The sequence below is a fragment of the Ostrea edulis genome, chromosome 7 (assembly GCF_947568905.1).
Source record: "Ostrea edulis chromosome 7, xbOstEdul1.1, whole genome shotgun sequence".
NCBI classification, from domain to species: Eukaryota; Metazoa; Mollusca; class Bivalvia; order Ostreida; family Ostreidae; genus Ostrea; species Ostrea edulis.
In genome coordinates this window covers 40,041,363-40,060,914 of record NC_079170.1, presented here as the reverse complement: position 1 = coordinate 40,060,914, position 19,552 = coordinate 40,041,363, and the positions used below count along the sequence as shown (strand labels likewise).

The window sequence follows — 19,552 nt, the reverse complement described above, 5'->3', positions numbered from 1 at the left end:
CGGGTTAAAAATCGGTCCTCAGTATCCCTTGCGTGTTGTAAGTGGCGACTAAATGGGGCGGTCCTTTGGATGCGACCACAAAAACCAAGGTTCCGTGTCACAGCAGGTGTGGTACAATGAAATATTATTTTTCAAATAATATGTTTTATGTGATAATTTTTAACACTTGCCTAATTTGTCAACTCATGACTTTATGCTGTTCATATATGTATCCTGTTATGTAGCCTGTGTTATGTATCATCTTGTTTAGTTTCTTGATCACAAGTGAAGGACATGTATCTATTTTATACGTGATGTCATCAGTAATCATAACCAATCATTTTAGCTGATTCAGAGATAGATTTTTATCCACCCTCATCAGCAGCCAATGAAATAATGATTAAGTGTCACGTGATCATGTCTTTGTTTGTAGCTGTCCAAGTGAAAGGAAGCATTAATTTCTATGTGATTATAGAGGAAAATTTTCTCTCCACCACCCCAATCTTACCACTTTCATCAAAATGTAATGTGTGCCATTTCATCTTACTGTTTATCAGTTTTTATGGATTATTTTGTACTTGCTACTATATTTGTGTTGTGTGGCAAAACGTTTAAGGTGCCATCTTATTTTTCTATTTTATTATGTTTGTATTTATCAAGATTTATAAAAATTAGGGAGATCACAATGTCATTCTTGTTTAGGTTGTCTGAGTTGTAGTTTTGATACTCGGGGATCTCCCTATTATAGGGGTTGTAAATAAGTTGTCAGCTTCTTCAATCGTCATTAATAAATGACAATTTTCAACCAACAATATGTATTCTATTGTTAATTGCCAAGAAAGATAACAAAGCTGCGGGACTTGAGAAAACCAGTTTCTTCGACAAGTATTTTATATTCTTATAAAAATGGAGAGCATAATAAAGATTCCTTCCTCCTCAAAGGCTACAAGAGCCGAGCATATGCCTAATTTTATGCTCAAAATCTTCTCAATTAATTAACCAAACAAATGAATGAAATAAGTTTGGAATGTTGTGATTTATTTTCCAAAACGGCGTAATCAAGCTCGCTTTCATTCAATCGTTTAGTTGATTAAATGAGAATATATTGTCATAAAACTATTCATTTACATCATAAAATTTACATCTTATCAACATATTTTTGCGACTTAAAATAAATATCACCTTTATTGCGAAATAACCATGGCAGTAACTAATAAATGGCGAAAATAACGAACAGCGATCAATCTCATAACTTCTATAAGAAATACAAAATAGATAGCCGGGCAAACACGGACACCTGGACACACCAGAAGTTTAACTTTTGTTGATAAGCTAGAAGTCATCATACTGACTAATCTACAACAAAGACGAGAAAAATATGTCGTTCAGTGCCTTTATATAGAGTCCAATTGAGCTTTAAAAGTCGTTTCATTGTTAAAATGAGTGACATATCGATTTCTTCATATCCCCCTCTGGTGTGTCCAGGGGCCGTGTTTGCCGAACTCTCTATTTTGTATTGTTTATAAGAGTTATGAGATCAATCAATCTTCGTTAGCTTCACCTTTCATCGACATGTTGATGTTTAGTCGCCTTGTTCACTAAACAGCAACATGTTAATATTAGGATCTTGATGTGTCGCTCATTTTAACAATTACAGCAAGCGACTCTCTAGTCTCAATAAGTCTCCATATACATATATAAAGACTGAACGACATACTTTGGTACCATTTAAGTTTTACATTATGATCCCTGGCTCGAGGCCTCTTCTGGTGAACTGTTAGTCCCCGAGGGTCTCCACTGTCCAGTAGCTAAGTACTTCGTTACTAGCTTGACAATACGGATGTATACTTAATTGCTGTGATAAAAGTTAGGAATTCATTTCAAAATTAAGGATTATCTCCCTCATGCATAACTCTTATCATTAGACGAATTTGACCTCACGTTTTGGCACTGTGCATTTCCCTAAAATAGCTCTTACAAGTTTATTGTTATTTCGGATTTCAAAACTTTCGGTTGAGCATTACTTTGTTGAAATGCGCATCTGGTGCATCAAAATTGGTACCGTATAAGTTTTATATTTTCTGATCTTGAATGTAGGTAAATCAAAATGATGACTTGCCCAAAAGTAAGGTAATAAAATGATTGTTACACGACCTTCAGTGTTTAGTAAACCAGAAGTGATAAAAGAATTAGATAAGTTACATAAGGAATATGTTTTGGTTCTAGGTGATAAAGCTTGTAACAACAATGTCTTTGTTTGTAAAGCTCATTATTACAACTGTATTTTAAACGAACTTGGCATTACTTCCACTTTTGTTAATCGTACCTATACCTCAACTGCCCTTTCAAAGGACGAAATTCTTCAAAGCCATGCTTCAGTTTTAGACACATCTAATATTCCAGTCAATAGGTCGGATGAATATGAGTTACCGTTCCTATACTGGATTCCTAAACTTCATAAAAACCCTTGCAAACAAAGATACATTGCTGGATTCAGAAAATGTTCTACCAAGCCCCTACATTTGCTCCCCACGAAAATATTAACAGCTGTGAAGGAGAAACTACAAACGTAATGTGCGACTATATATGCCAGAGGTGGTGTTAATCAAATATGGATTCTAAAACATTGTAAAGGACTTTTAGTAAACTTGCAATCACAAAACTTTTCTCAAGTCAACAACATCAAAACGCATGACTTTTTCAACTATTTATACGACCATTCCTCACGATAAATTAAAGACTAGACTTTTTGACGTCATCGATAGTTGCTTCTTCAACAAAGATGGAAAACGGAAACATTCATATCTAGTGACCAGTTATCAAAAATAAAATACTTTATTCCACGTAGGTACTCTGAAGTTGAAATAAATATTTGTTGGAGTTCCCCATTGACAATTTCTTCGTGGCCTTTGGTGATCAGGTCTTCCAACGGTCTGTTGAAATGCCCATGGGCACTAACTGTGCCCCTTTGTTATCTGGCCTGTTTTTGTATTAACATGAAGCAGAATTTATTCCCAAACTTCTACGTGAGAAGAAAAAATCTCTTGCTGTGGTCTTCAATTTGACATTTAGATATATCGACGATGTATTATCTATGAACAGTAAAAGGATTCACTCATAGGTCGATTCAATATATCCCAGTGCACTCGAAATAAAAGACACCACACAGTCGTCCACTGCTACTTCATACTTAGATATTTTATTGAAAGTAGATATCAACGGCAAACTAACAACTCAACTTAATGACAAACGGGATGATTTCAACTTTTCCATAGTCAACTTCCTATATTTATGTAGCAACATTCCATTATCACCTGCATATGGTGTTTACATCTATCAACTGATTCGATGCGCAAGAGCTTGTTCAACGCATCGTCGTATCGTCAGTTTTTAAATCGAAACAGGCTACAGACAAATAAGTTGATGATGCAAACGTTCCAACAGTCTCGTTTAAAATCAGCATTTCACAAATTATATGGTCGTTATAACGATCTAGTTTGCCAATACAACCTATCATTGGGTCAAATGCTGTTTGACATGTTTTATGCCGATTACTAGTCCGTTCTTGGCACACCGATTTTGACTATGGATAACTTCGTTTACCTGATCAAGATATAGGGCTGACGGCGAATGTGACCGGTCGACAGGGGATGATTCTTCTCCTGTGTACCTGCTCCCACCTCTGGTATATCCAAGGGACCGAGTTTTCCCAACTCTACTTTGTATTGTTTGAAGGATTATGAGATTGATCACTGTTCGTTATCTTCATCTTTCATCTTAGCATAAGACTTCCGTTTTGCTCAATAAAGAAATCTACGTAGCTATGTTAAGGGGTCGCTACAATAGCTCGGTTGGAATGGGAGTTTAATACAGATCCAACAATGCCGTTGTGCAAATCATTTCCTGTTAAATCGAGATAAATCACCAGGTATTATATTCACTTCGTCGGGAATATGTTGAGATTTGAAGTGAGTGTTTTCAACACCCAGACAAGACTTATAGTTAAATACATATTAAATGGCTTTTTGGAAGGCTCGCTGTTTATAACACAAGTAACAGCTGAGTTGTCAGAGAAAAATAATACTATACATTTTAAATCTTCATAATATGACTCCACATTTCCAATGCTACATGTAATATGTGTAGTTTGGGGACTATGCAAAAACAAACCACATTTCAATCCAACACACTGACAAAACCTTAAATACATACTTATTATAGAAAATTCCAATGCACATCAGTCAAACATTATTGAGTGAACGGGTCATAATTCACACAAAGATTAGAACAAACTGATCTCTGGGAACATCAGAGATGGGAGCAGGTGCCCAGGAGGAGTAATCATACTCTTTTGATCGGTCACACCCGCCGTAATCCCTTTACCGTGATCTAGTTAAAATAGTCATTCGTAGCTAAGGAGAAATAGGTACACTACATCATCATAATGGCTGACTTCCATTTATGAACATAAATGAAAATACTATCAGCAATATTTATCTATTCATTTCCGATATGCCACACGAGTAACAAATTAACACACTCAAATCTCACCACTGTCACCCGAGTAAAAAATTAATACACTCAAATCTCACTAAGGTCAGCCGAGTATCAAATCAACGTACTCAAATATCGCCACTGTCACCAGAGTAACAGATCAACACACTCATATCACACCACTGTCACACGAATAACAAATTAATGAGTCAAACACCACTGTTACACGAGTAACAAAATAACACACTCAAATCTCACCACTGTCACCCGAGTAACAATTCAACTTACTCAACTTTCACCATTGTCACCCGAGTAACAAGTTAACGCACTATAATGTCACCACTGTCATCCAAGTAACAAGTTAACACACTCAAATATCACCACTGATATAGGGCGGATGTGACCGGTCGACAGGGGATGCTTACTCCTCCAGGGAACCTGATTCCACCTCTGGTGTATACAGGGGTTCGTGTTTGAGTGGAGTGATGAGATTTGAGTGTGTTAAATTGTTACTCGGGTGACAGTAGTGAGATTTGAGTGTGTTAATTTGTTACTCTGTTGACAGTGCTGAGATTTGAGTGCGTTAATTTGTTACTCGGATGAGGCAGTGGTGAGATTAGAGTATGTAAACTTGTTGCTCGGGTAATAGTGCTGAGATTTGAGTGTGTTGACTTGTTACTCGGGCGACAGTAATGAGATTTGAGTGTGTTGACTTGTTACTCGGGTGAAAGTGATGAGATTTGAGTGTGTTGACTTGTTACTCGGGTAACAGTGATGAGATTTGAGTGTGTTAATTTGCTACTCGGGTGTCAGTGATGAGATTTGAGTGTTAACTTGTTACTCGGGTGACAGTGATGAAATTTGAGTGTGTTAATTTGTTACTCGTGTGACAGTGGTAAGATTTGAGTGTGTTAACTTGTTCCTCGAGCGACAGTGATGATCTTTGAGTGTGTTTACTTGTTACTCGGGTGACAGTGATGGGATGAGAGTGTGTTAACTTGTTACTCGGGCGACAGTGATGAGATTTGAGTGTGTTAATTTGTTACTCGTGTGACAGTGGTAAGATTTGAGTGTGTTGACTTGTTACTCGGGTGACAGTGGTGATATTTGAGTGTGTTAACTTGTTACTCGGGTGACAGTGATGAGATTTGGGTGTGTTAATTTGTTACCCGGGTGACATTGATGAGATTTGAGTGTGTTAACTTGTTACTCGGGTGGCAATGATGAAATTAGAGTGTGTTAACTTGTTACGCGGGTGAAAATGATGAGATTTGACTGTGTTAACTGGTTACTCTGGTGACAGTGATAGATGTGAGTGTGTTAACTTGTTACGCGGGTGACAGTGATGAGATTTGAGTGTGTTGACTTGTTACTCGGGCGACAGTGATGAGATGTGAGAATGTTAACCTGTTACTAGGGTGACATTGATTAGATGTGAGTATGTTAACTTGTTACTCGGGCGACAGTGATGAGATGTAAGGATGTTAACTTGTTACTCGGGTGACAGTGGTGAGATTTGAGTGTGTTGACTTGTTACTCGGGTGACAATGATGGGATGTGAGTGTGTTAACTTGTTACTCGGGCGACAGTGCTGAGATTTGAGTGTGTTAACTTGTTACTCGGGCGACAGTGCTGAGATTTGAGTGTGTTAACGTGTTACTCGGATGACATTGATGAGATTTGAGTGTGTTAACTTGTTACTCGGGCGACAGTGATGAGACTTGAGTGTGTTAACTTGTTACTCGGGTGACAGTGATGAGACTTGAGTGTGTTAACTTGTTACTCGGGCGACAGTGATGAGATGTGAGTGTGTTAACTTGTTACTCGGGTGACAGTGATGAGATTTGAGTGTATTAACTTGTTACTCGGGGGACAGTGATGAGATGTGAGTGTTAACTTGTTACTCGGGTGACAGTGCTGAGATTTGAGTGTGTTAACTTGTTACCCGGGTGACAGGGATGAGATTTTAGTGTGTTAACTTGTTGCTCGGGCGACAATGATGAGATTTGACTACATTAATTTGTTACTCGGGCGACAGTGATGAGATTGTATATGTGCATAAATCCATGAATGATATAAACGTGTAAATGAAAGTTCGTCAATGCAGAGATATGCAGTGTGAGTAATATTTTATTGATGATAGAAACCAATCCACACATAATCTTTCGTAAATCAATTTGCATGTTTTAAAATGTTGCGAACACATTAACAACATCGCTTTCTAATACATAAAGCTGAATTTTAATGACGTTGCCTATTTACAAAAATAATATTAGATTCCTTAAAGAGTATGAACGTGGATATTTTCTATTCCATGGTGGGCGCTTTCTCACAGACTGAATACATCTTAGTGTGGCATTCCTTCGTACGAGTCTCGTGAAAATTCACGCTGTCAAAATACAGACAACCGCTGCCTGTTCCATTTATGAAAGGATTCCCGATAATGCTGAAATCAACCTTTTCTTTGGATTTCATCCAAACCCAATTGCCAGGAGTTTCCATTGAATTTCCTCCCATCCAGTATCCAGGGAAACTATTGTACCTCATGTTATTGCTGTTTCCGTAGCTGCTCCTGGACAGGAAGGTCGCGATTGATTTTCCTGCAAATGACAACACATCCAATTAAATCTTTTCTTTGCGGGTGTTCGATGAATTCAATGTTTGCCATCTTTAATTATGCACGCATGATAGTGAGGGAGATATGAATATTTATTCACCCAACGCCCTCGGGAAATATGATTTTTCTTGGGTGAATAAATATTCATATCTCCCAAACATTCATGCAATAAATTGTTTATTATACCGAAACAAAGCAAGACTACAAAAATGTATGATATGATAACCAGATTTTGTATTTCCATTCTCCATGAACGCTGATTTACTTGCTTGTTTTTTCTATCAACTCAAACCAAGCAATTTAATTGTATATCAGAGGCCCGCATAGTTTGTGCCTTGCGAACTATCAAAGTACAATTATGACTCGGACTTATTGTGACATCACAATAAACTTCGGACGTTTTGTTGCAGGCAAACACGACGGTCACGTGACCTTCTCGGTCAATCAGATTCTGTTTTACTATTGATTCTTTATATGAGGTATAATAATAATCTTTATGGAAGGTTAAAACACAAAACTTTATCAATGCTTATAGTATACAGATTCATTTGATAGGTCTAAATCAAAGCTTATATAGTAAACAGATTGATACATTGTAGGTCTAACTCAAAGCCTATAGTATGCAGATTGATAGCTGCAGAACTGTAGCTCTCTGAAAAAATATTTTGACGTAACAGAGAGCAACAGATCCACCCCTTATAAAAACCTTCGATTTATGGCGCACAAAAAGCTGTGCACAGTTGAGGCCTTATGTCGTTGTATTCTTGAGTTTCTGTCTCATAAATTTAATATCAAAAAATTCTTAACATATTTTCCTACTATACTTGTGTCTTAACATACCTTCAAATATTCATTAAAGCCACGTACGACCTGAAAACTCCCAGCTTCAAATGATTTCGTTTGTTGACGTAGCCATGTTAGGTAGCCGGTCAATTCGAATCCCGGTTAATTTCCATACTTGGATGTGAACTAATATCCCCACAACTATTTTAGATAAATATTTTAAATAATATATCATTCCAGTGCCTTGAAATAATAATTATTCAAATAGCTAAACTCACGGCAATGCGTCTTTCATTAGTCTGTTCCGGTCTCCATCACTCCCACGCGTGTGTAAAGGACTTTAGTAGCATTTTCATGAATCAAGAGCTTATTTTACCTTTAGAAAAACTACATTTTGTAATTTCTATAAATCATTCGTATTGATGATAAATGAAGAGCGAATACATAACATATAACAAATTTTATGAATAGATACCAACAACAACAGGGTTCGAATTGACCTGCTACCTAACATGGCTACGTCAACAAAAGAAATCATTTAAAACTGGGAGTTTTGGGGTCGTATGGGGCTTTAATGAATATTTGAAGGTATGTTAAGACACAAGTATAGTAGGAAAATATGTTAAGAATTTTTTGATATTAAATTTATGAGACAGAAACTCAAGAATACAACGATATAAGGCCTCAACCGTGCGCAGCTTTTTGTGCGCCGTAAAATCGAAGGTTTTTATAAGGGGTGGCTCTATAGCTCTCTGTTATGTCAAAATACTTTTTTCAGAGAGCTACAGTTCTGCATCTAACAGATTGATAGGTCTACTCAAAGGTAAGTAAGCTATCTGTTACCTTACATAAGTTCAGATTAAGCTTTTCTTATCAAAACATGTCCGTCAGTTGGTGTTTGGCATCTACTGTTTATAAATGTTTCACCTTTTCATTTTTTAAGACCTACATGACTAATTTCAACCAAAGACATAAACGTCTTTGAAGATCTCTCTCTCTCTCTCTCTCTCTCTCTCTCTCTCTCTCTCTCTCTCTCAAAATTCACAGGACCAGAATAGCCATAACTTGTATAAGCTGGCTTCCTAATATAATTAAGATTCCAGTGTATACCAAATATGTGTGCCAGAGGAGGGGGACACGTTTTTAAATTCCAACATGGGAATATATGTACACCTATGTATTAGGAACATTCTGTAATATTTCCCCCCGAAAAAACTGCGACGATCGAGTTTGTCAAATTAACATGCAAGCATCCACATGTCGAGCAAATTCAATGATTTTAACACGATGACCATTCACTGCTGTTAACACGATGTCTTAACACGATAGCCAATCAATGCAATTAACACGATAACCAATCAATGCAATTAACACGATGACCTCCATTGGGCTGGTTCGTGGAATGTTTAAAGATTTATCTATATATATAGGACATAGGAATATCTCAGGAAAGAGTAAAGTTTGTCAATGAAAATGAAGTACATCCATAGAGTGTAGAGTCAACTGTTTTCTACTTTGACCTCTACTTTGACCTCCTGGAATTTTTCTGGGACCTAAAGAGGGGTTTATCTATATTGTTTTATATAGTAATGTAATTTGTAAAAGAAAACCTAATATGTCAAATTGATATATTTACATTCATTTAATTTTTTTCTTATTTTTCTTTTCAAATTTGACATTGCTTTCACCTGCGACAATGAATGCATGATTGTTGCAAACTAGTTAAATCCAGTTTTTAGTACCACCTGTCTGTGTAATCATTACCATCAAGGTCAAAAAGTGTTCCGTTTAATGTAACGAATGGGTCAACCATATTGTATTTTAGTACCTAAATCTAGTTTATAACTTAAAACAATATATAACAATATAAATAAAAACAACAAAATGTCTCTCTTTGTTGTTTCATCGGGTGATGAAGGTAGGAATCGGTGCAAAAAAAAATTGCATAACCTGCTTACCCGGGTTATGAATTTTTCTGCAATGTTAGCTACCTTCGGCACCTGATGAAACAACAAAGAAAGCATTTTACTGTTTAAATAAAAGCATCATGAAGTACCGTAATTTCGTTCGTTCAAACCATGACACCTTAGAGTTTTGGTTGGTCAAAAGGGGTTTAAGGCTTTTTTACATAACATGACACATGCACATAGAGAATTAGTATTACGAAATTGCGTTTATATGTCGAATTGATATGCAGTCTTCCTCACATTGAGTAAATCGATGTTTTGTTCACACCTTCGCATAGGAGGCTAGGAATGTGTAGAACATTCTATGACATTTTTCTCTTCAAGAATCACAAGGATACAAATATGTTAAATTCATAAGAAAAAAGCGTGTATACAAACAACATCTAGCTTTAATCTAGTCTGCGTGGCACAAATGTTGTCATCGCCGCATGGGATCTGTAACTGTTCGTGTCGGGTATCGTTAAAATTCGAAACGAAACGAAATGAAATGAAACCTACTAAAACGAAACCTAACGAAATCAAAACGAAACGAAACAGATGGCATAATCAAACTCTTTGATTATAACAACAATAAAATGATGATATGGACGAGCATCCCAGACCCCTGTGAAAGTTGCCACAAAGGAATGAAATCCTCCCCCTCTTTCAATGTGGTTTTTCGGGTTGACTGAAACATTTTAACCGGTCTATCATTTAGCACCGATTATTGTTTGAAGAAGTTAGTTATATACAATCTGTTTCATTTCGTTCTGTTTTTGATTTCATTTCGTTTCTTTCGGTATGTTTCGTTTGTTTGTGTGTTTTGTTTCGTTTCTGTGGGTTTCGTTTCGTTTCAATTTCGTTTTGCATTTTACAGATACCCGTTTGTGTCAGCGATGTCGCTCATGAACGTTTTGTTTTCAGTTAAGTCTAAATACGACTCACCTTTGCTCTGTCCGTGTTCATTAAGGTATCCTTGAAGAAACGTGTATTCCTGTGAGCTTTTTACTTCAACCAGACAGGCATTAAAAGTTAGACAGATTTGCTAGCAAAATAGAAAATAATTGATTGGTATCACACAAAATGACCACAAAAAAAATGTATATCTACTGCAAGCCTTAAAATGATGTCCAAATCGCTTAATAAATGGATTATGTCTAAAGTTTGATATATCCTATTCCTATACAAGAAACTGCATTGAAATACTATAGACAATATTTATAGAAATGTAGTGGAAAACACATATCCTTACATAGGCCTCTATCCATGATGCCACTTCGTTGTTTAGAAGGTAACAGGAATCCTCAAATCGCGTGTATCCATTGGAACATCTGGTCTCCGAACCCAAGGAACTTCTGTTTACAGACACTCCTTAAAAGAACAGGGAATAGCAACGTTTACATATTTTATTCGCCACTGCGATTGTATACAGAAAACGTGTAGATGAATGTTCACCACCTCCCGCGGGATTTATGACGTCTATAGATTTACTGTAGAATACGTTGCATCCCAATGATGGAAAGGGGGAGGGGGTATACATCGATGAAAAGGTAAAGATAACGAACAACGTGATCAATCTCATAACTCCTATAATACAATATCAAAATGATTGATTCATGATAACCCCCAAATTTTTAATTATCAAAATCTACATTCTAATGTGTTTAAAGGGTTTCACAAAACATTGAGGTTATACATTACCACCGAAATTCAATTTAGAGGGTTCACCATTTGTTATTGTTTACGAAGATTTCAAAAGAAATGGATATGTTCTATCACATCTATCTATCACTATTCAAGTGTTCTTTATGTAAAATGTGTCATCTAAACCCTAAATCCTAACTGCGCAAAATTAAGATGCTTTAGACTGCAAAATAAACATAAAAAGATTCGAGCCTGTGTTTATTTACATGTAACAGAGATTTAAGGCTAAAATATTGTTTTTATTCTTACATTCAAAATTTTGGCCGTCAACATTAAATGAATTCCATTTAATAATGATTGGTTTTATATAGCGCCTTATCCAGCGTATGCTGCTCAAAGCGCTTTACAATAATCAATGTACATTATTACCCTGGCAGACCTTATATCAATCTAGAACTTTCTCAGCCTCCTAGGAAGCATACAGTGCAAGCTGACATTACAAGCGCTAGAGCACTAACATTCTAACAATATTTTTCACTGTCTATAGCCAGGTACCTCTTTTACATTTGGGTGGAGTGAGGAAATTCATGTAAAGTGCCTTTCCCATGGACACAACATCAGCCCTGCCGCGGCCAGGACTCGAACCCACGACCTTTCGGTCAAGAGTCTGACGGCCTAACCACTAGGCCACCGACTCCACAATATCAAAAATGAAAATGAATTTTTCCAAAAAACGTAGATCAGTCCCTTTAAGAGTAGGGCAAACACGGACCCCTTGGAAACATCAGAGATGGGACCAAATGTCACATCCACATGTCGATTCGACTAACGTCTCTACGCTTTTCTAAAAAAAAAAACAAATAATAGCCTATCGTTTAGAGAGTTCATTGGTTCTTAACTGTAGCTACAAGTACTCTGGAACAAATAGATACTACTAAATGTTGGTAATTGTAAATTAAAAATGTACTCCCTGATACTGTACGCTATAGGAACATAGGAAAAATAAACAAATGTTGTCAATTATCGCAACTGTGTGCTTTCTGAAGGTATAAGCCCCCTCCACCTAGATTTTCGAAAATGAAGTTGGGTGGAAATTTTGGGACAGACACAGCAGAAGACTTTGAACACTCCCAACCCAAGAATTAGGATTCTGAAGATCGTGGGGGGGGGGGGGGGGGGGGGGGGCTTTTTTTCTTGTCCGGATTTTTTGTTCAGTCAACTTCCAATATTTGTTCCAGCTGCCCCACCCCCCTTTCTTCCACTTTGAATATTTATAATACATATATACCTGCAACAGGAATATAGGGGAAATAAACAAATGTTGTCACTTACCGCAAGTTCCTTCCAGAAAAAGAAGAACAAAGAGGTACGTCCACATCTTTCAATTTCTTATCTTGATACATATTGAAATACTGGCAAACACTGATTTTATACTCTGCTGTACAGAGACAACTGTGTCAGCAGACTGTGTTTCTTAATAACAATACTTAATAAACTACTTCGAAATTTAAGTGCCACGTGCTTGATTCCATTATACTCTACACTACATGTAATTATATATGAAGAACAGCGTCTATTTAAGAGTACGGTCCCGTGCAAGCGTTTTCGAAAAATTGAAAATGCATTGTGAAAATCCTTGTGATACCAATTAAAACATTCAAGAGTGTTCTTGGAAAACAAATGTTGCAGATTGACAAATAATGTAAATCTAAAGAAAAAGAAAGTTGTCGACGGGGCAGAGATCAATATTTTCATCATAACCAATGGTTGGTTACACCCACCATTATAACCTCGTGTAAAACTTCAGGGTGGACACTATGGGATTTCATACACATGCAATCAGATTTACATGTACCTATATCATCGGTGATATTTATAACACAAATGTAATGATTCTGAATTAGTTCTTTAAAGTAATTCCATCCCCATGTGAAGTCATACGGTTTTTCAAAATCAATTATCATATCAAAGCATAATAGGCATATAAATTTTGTTAAGAGTCTTTTCCAATAGCTATTTTAAAAACAAAATCTTGAATCCAAGGGTCATGACTGTTTTCATTTATTTCTTTATCAAGTCCATTATGCGATGGATTTCATTTATTTTTTCAGACATTTTGTATATTTTTGTAAAGAAGAATATTCATGAAACTGTTATGAATACTTTTATATCGCTATAACCAATGTTTGTGAAATTTTGACAATTTTTAAGGAAAATTGCAATATTCTAACGTTGATCGAATGATTCTGTTTATAAATATGTACGTCTCGCGTCTTAAAAAGTGCGATGACCTATACATTTTATCTACCAAATGGAAATAAATACACCTTTTATAATAGTGCGGACACAGAGTTACCTTTACAGCAGTATTATTGAGATCTACCGAGAATCCCACTACTATTAGTCATCTTCAAACCAGATAGGAAACAGACTATATCATCACCAAGTACGGAAAATATAACTTACTGGATAAATAGAACATCACAGAGCAGACCGACAGACACAAAAACATATGCTCCTCTGTTTTTTAATCAAAATAAACCGAATTTCCAAAACGATTTATTGATTGAACCCTCAGTAGCTCTCGTCAAAAGGAGTTAATTTTACTTCCGGAGAAGTAGGAGTAGTAACCGCCATGGATAAAGGTGGCTGCTGTGTTGAAAACTCTAATCCAGACTTGGTTCCCTCTCTTGAGTTTGTGCAACAGGTGTCCGGAGGTACTGATAAATTTACTCTGCTGGTTTTCGATACAGGTGAATACACGATCCACGTTGTCTACAGCTGCAGCCACATAGACCGTCCCCCCTTGTCGTGACAGGTAACTCCACGCTAAAGAGTAGACCCCGTCTTCCGGTGCAGTGAAGACTCCAGTCTCCGGATTGTAGCCGTTGCCCATGTTTAGGTCGACATTGCCAAATGTGATTGTAGCGTTTACAGGAACGTTGTTGAGATGAGACTTCAAACTGGCATGGAAGGCGATGACATGAGTTGCTGTGCAATCTGCGGGTTAATAGATTTATGTATCGAACAGGAATAAATCGGCATGTAAATGAATCACTTAAGGCAAACAACAAGTGCATACATGTACATCCTTCTTTCTTAAAATCAATTTTATTCTCTCAAAATTGAATTTTGAAAGTTGGTTTTCATTCTTAAATAGGAAAAGTTGTATCTGATATGATAGAAATTCCTCGGATTATATATTCGATGTAAAAGAGACCTTGTTTTGGTTCCCAGCCCAGCTTTTTACATACGCTTCTGTAGCCATTGAACTCTTCTATGAAAGCAGAGGGAGTGGATGTTTCCACAAGCGGCAACATCAAAATCAGAACTACATGACGGGCGGGAATCACGAACTTGTACATAATACCTACAAAATCAGAATTACATGACAGGCGGGAACCACGAACTTGTACATAATACCTACAATATCAGAATTATATGAAAGGCGGGAATCACGAACTTGTACATAATACCTACGAAATCAGAATTATATGAAAGGCGGAAATCACGAACTTGTACATAATACCTACAAAATCAGAATTACATGACAGGCGGGAATCACGAACTTGTACATAATACCTACAAAATCAGAATTATATGAAAGGCGGAAATCACGAACTTGTACATAATACCTACAAAATCAGAATTACATGACAGGCGGGAATCACGAACTTGTACATAATACCTACAAAATCAGAATTATGTGAAAGGCGGGAATCACGAACTTGTACATAATACCTACAACTAGACAAAAAAGTATTTTTAAGAAATAAATACATGTAGATAACTTCCTGGATGTTTCTGAGATTGATTTTGATAAGGAGCATCATATCAAAATATGGTTGATATCTGTTACAATACATGATAAAAGATAACGGAAAATAGCCATATTTTATTATATGATTAGTTTATTAAACATTTCTAGAATGATTTTCATTGAAAAAGACGAATAGATACATGTGTACGTGTGTAGTATAAAAACAGCTTTAAACGTTTGGCGGAACTCCTGCACAGGGTTAGTATGTTTTAATGTACAGCGTGTCATGATGACGTCATATTCCATTATTAACATGCACGACTTACGGTTTTTCTTATGCATTATCTTTAATATAATATTTAATATTATTATATAACATAATAATACTACAGGCACATTTTAAGTAGATGTGCAGAGTTGAACAATTGATTTGCTCCGATGTACTAAATTTATCCTCTGCTCTGTTGAGATTATCTTCTGGTCGTGATTAGGTAGAATAAACTCACCGACAGACATAAAATCTAAATATTGATTAATTTAATGTGGCTACTGGCATTTCCTGTATATGACTGATTGTTCATGCTTAGCGTTGAATCAATATAGCGATCACAGGCATTTTACCTGTTGGATTCTGATGACGGCCATGTTAAGAATAGATTTGTGAATGTTAAGGGTGTTGAAGATACATGTATGTGCAATGAATACCATCGTTGGAAAGTCGTGGACCTAAGACGAATGCAGACATTAGAAAAAGTCAGAGGCATATAGTGTAGCGATCGGTTACCTCCTGGAATGTAAAACAACAACAAGGCATGTATTGTTTAGTGAAGCAGTCCTCTAAACTTTATATATTGATGGAGATGGAGATTTTAGGATAGAAAACTGCATCTCTAGAATTTTGCTACACCCCCATTACCTGAGACATAATTCTTAATCATTCTTTTATTTACAAATTGCTCTTGGTTGGGTTTTAAATTAGAGAATAAACAAACTATACCTTTATGTAGAATTGATTAACAATCAATGTTAATTGATAACAAAACAACGTACAAGATTATGCACACATGAATATCACTTTTACTGTTTTCCCATCTGTATTTAAATCTGTCAACTTAGCATAGTGGTAAGGGCGTTTCGCGTCGCAATGGGGCGACCCGGGTTCGATTCGTGATCCCGGCACCGAAATTGCGAAATTATTTTTTTTTTCTATTTGGTACAACTTTTTCTGCTTTTTCTAAACATGCACTTAGATTTTACACTATTAGTAAACATAAAGAACTCCTTCAAATCATAAAGACAATGAAACCAAACACTTACCCTAGGATCATGAAATTTATAATTTTTGGTTACGAACAACAAAGATTAAGAGATAGAAAAATCTGCTCCTTCAAATTAGACTTCAAAACGTCATATATTTTAAAATACTTATTTCATCTTTGCATGAAAATGAATTTGTGTGTTATTGTCTTTTTAGTGTTTCACATCTCAAACGAGAATTTTGCACTGGTATAAAAACGTCACAAGCTTGAGGTGAAGTGCCATATTTTGTTACACGTAACTTATAGTGCCAACGCCTGCTGATATATTTCACTTAAGTATAACAAAAATATACGTTGACTTACGATAGTGAAAACTGTTCATACTTTTATTTACTACTGCAATGAAACTTTGATATTCTAGACAAATGAGGTCCGAGTTTACTGGTATTTCCGTCTGGATGTACCTCGCATCTGCACAAACAAACACACACTTCCCATCGCAAACAAATATCCACTGTAATTGACTACTCACCTTTTGCTTTGTTATGTCCGTCTACCAGAATTGTGTATGAAATATCTCAGGATCCTGATAAACACAGGGATATATTCCTCGGATTCTGACGTCTCGACAAACACACGCCTCCGGTATATAGATATACAACAGATGGCGCATTATTCCTAAATTATCTGTAATGAATATTTTGAAAGCCGGATGCAGTTCTACAGATGGTACAGATTTCATCACTTGATGTCCTGGAGCAGTCTGGCGTATCATTAACATTGTTGCAGACTACAAAATGTCCTATTTTACATGGAATACTTTTCAAATGTTGATTAATCCTTCTGTGATAGGATATTCTCGATATAAACCCTCTTTTTCTATCCTTCTTCCTTTATCTCTTTTTAAATATAATTTTAGTTGTAGTAATTTAAAACGTTCAGATGCTGGGATTTTATTATATTTTGGTCAAACATCTACAAACGTCATTAGTTTAATGCACGAACAATTTATTGTCACCTAGGCATCAATTCACAGATATTACAGTAAGTTTATAAAGATTTAAATCAATTTGAATACGTAATATTTGATAGGAACATATATCAGTATGTACCCGATGCTGTATAGACCACATAAAGTTAAAGATAGCATAACATAGAAATTATTTTTGTTCACCGTTTCGTGACTGGAATGTCACGGTTCTTACAGTCTTAGTGCCTGATATAAGACTTTCTCCCATTTCATAGAGCTACATACTCAGCTGAGATCTCACGAGGTTCAATCAATGTTAATAATAATGTGCATCGAAGACTCTTGATGGAGTACTGCTTTTATTGTTATGTACGAGGGCTGTTCGATATGTAATGTGTATTGTACCACAGCGAGATAACGCTTCGCCCGATTTCGTGAACGATGATACTTATGAATAGCTCTATTCAATACCTTGTCAACGGTATAAACACGAAACACAAGCTCCACATAGTCTTAAACTTATAGTCATATCATTAGAGCCAGTCGTTGACCACTGTTGTAAAAATGGTTGGGAAACGAGTTGAGAATATTGAAGAAATTAGAGTTTGTATAAGAGTTCGCACAAAACTCGGTCATTCGGATATGCAGATTTTTACTGAATTGGGGGAAGTTTATGGGTCTGATCAGGTGTCTTTTGAGACAATTCGTAGGTAGAGAAAGAAATTTCTGACTGACGCTGTGTCAGTCAGAAATTTCTTTCTCCGCGGTTTGAGATTTTGTTGCATATTTGACGGACGCTGTGTCCGTCAAATATGCAACAAAATCTCAAACCGCGGAGAATACTTTGAAGGAATGCAATGTTCATTTCACTATTTGAGTCGAATGCTTTTAGGATACCGTACAATACATCGAACAGCCCTCGTAATTCAATCATAGTTGTTACTGTTACTGCACTCTGATGCACATTCTCACGAGATCTAATGGTGATTCAGTGGTAGAGCGTTCGCTACGTAATTGAGAGGTCGTGAGTTCGAGCCTCGCTTGCACCATGGCAGTGTCAAACCTAAGACAGTAACATGGGTAGTGAGTGTTCCTTCGCCAAACGTTCAGCATGCTGAAGTAAGATTCACAGGTCTTTCGGATATGACCTAAAACGGAGTTCCCATGTCTCTACAGGCGTTGGCACATTAAACAACCCTCACCACTACGGTCCTGAGAGCTAGGTCTAAATTTAGGGTACTTCACCTACAAGCTCGGACACGTGGGTTTCCTCCGGGTACGACGGTTTCCTCCCACATAAATGACCCCATAACGCAAACATCTGTGCAACAAAGGACCCCATTGGAAATAAGCTTTCGAGCTTTTATGGGTTATCCTTGGTATTTATGTATGTATGTTTGTATGTATGTACAATGTATATACCGAATAAATATTTATTTTTATTTTAAGTGATGGTGTTGTATCAATATGATTGTAAATGTCTCGACGGGAAGTAAAACAACCAACCACCCTAATTCAGGTAAAGTACCCTTACCAAAATTAAATGTTTGCCGCAAACTTGCGGCAAGTTTGCTGCAAATAGATTTGTTCGTCATATCATTCACCAAAACATTGCAGAAGTTTGCCAATAGTGGCAAACAGTTGTAGCAAACTTCTGATAAACATCTGGGGATTTTCAAAAAAGACTTGCCACTAGTGGCAAACAGCTGTTGCAAACAATACAGATTAAAGTTTCCTAATCCGCCAATCAAAACATAAAATGTCTTGTTAAATGACGTCACCTCACATCAACTGACATGTGGATCGCGATATGTGAATTGTTTGCATTTTACTGTGTCAGATTGAAATGGCCACAATGCTCACGCTATGGTAAGTTGTAACGTACTTTGATAAAGTTTTAATAGAATATAAAGCCGGAAATTATAGATCTACTGCATTTTCTGTTGGATGACGTACGTATTTTGTGTGATGTCTGTCGGAGCGACTCCAAAGTCGGATCTTGCGCTGCGAAGTAAACATTAGGCTTACATATGTAGGAACAACTGCACTTTATCCCAAATGTAGCCTACCCATGTCCAATCGGAACTCCGAGAATATCTT

The 19,552-nt window shown here is 36.5% G+C and overlaps 2 protein-coding genes across 4 annotated transcripts; both read right to left on the bottom strand.

Moving 5' to 3' along the window:
* Positions 1-6,585: 6,585 nt before the first annotated feature.
* LOC125656968 (perlucin-like protein) lies at positions 6,586-13,455 on the bottom strand. Its single transcript, XM_048887596.2, has 4 exons — positions 12,796-13,455; positions 11,072-11,190; positions 10,765-10,864; positions 6,586-7,073 (listed from the first exon to the last, which is right to left on the bottom strand). Exons 1-4 carry the CDS (start codon positions 12,839-12,841, stop codon positions 6,781-6,783), a joined length of 558 nt encoding a protein of 185 aa, XP_048743553.2. The 5' UTR covers positions 12,842-13,455; the 3' UTR covers positions 6,586-6,780.
* Positions 13,456-13,976: 521 nt separating this feature from the next.
* LOC125656967 (complement C1q subcomponent subunit B-like) lies at positions 13,977-17,058 on the bottom strand. 3 transcript variants are annotated; one of them, XM_048887594.2, is made up of 3 exons: positions 17,015-17,058; positions 14,684-14,833; positions 13,977-14,463 (listed from the first exon to the last, which is right to left on the bottom strand). In XM_048887594.2, exons 2-3 carry the CDS (start codon positions 14,826-14,828, stop codon positions 14,051-14,053), a joined length of 558 nt encoding a protein of 185 aa, XP_048743551.2. In that variant the 5' UTR covers positions 14,829-14,833; positions 17,015-17,058; the 3' UTR covers positions 13,977-14,050. The 3 variants fall into 3 exon arrangements, with proteins under 3 accessions (XP_048743551.2, XP_048743552.2, XP_048743550.2); XM_048887595.2 differs by having other exon boundaries at positions 16,867-17,027; XM_048887593.2 differs by lacking the exon at positions 17,015-17,058 and adding an exon at positions 16,846-17,002.
* Positions 17,059-19,552: the final 2,494 nt, after the last annotated feature.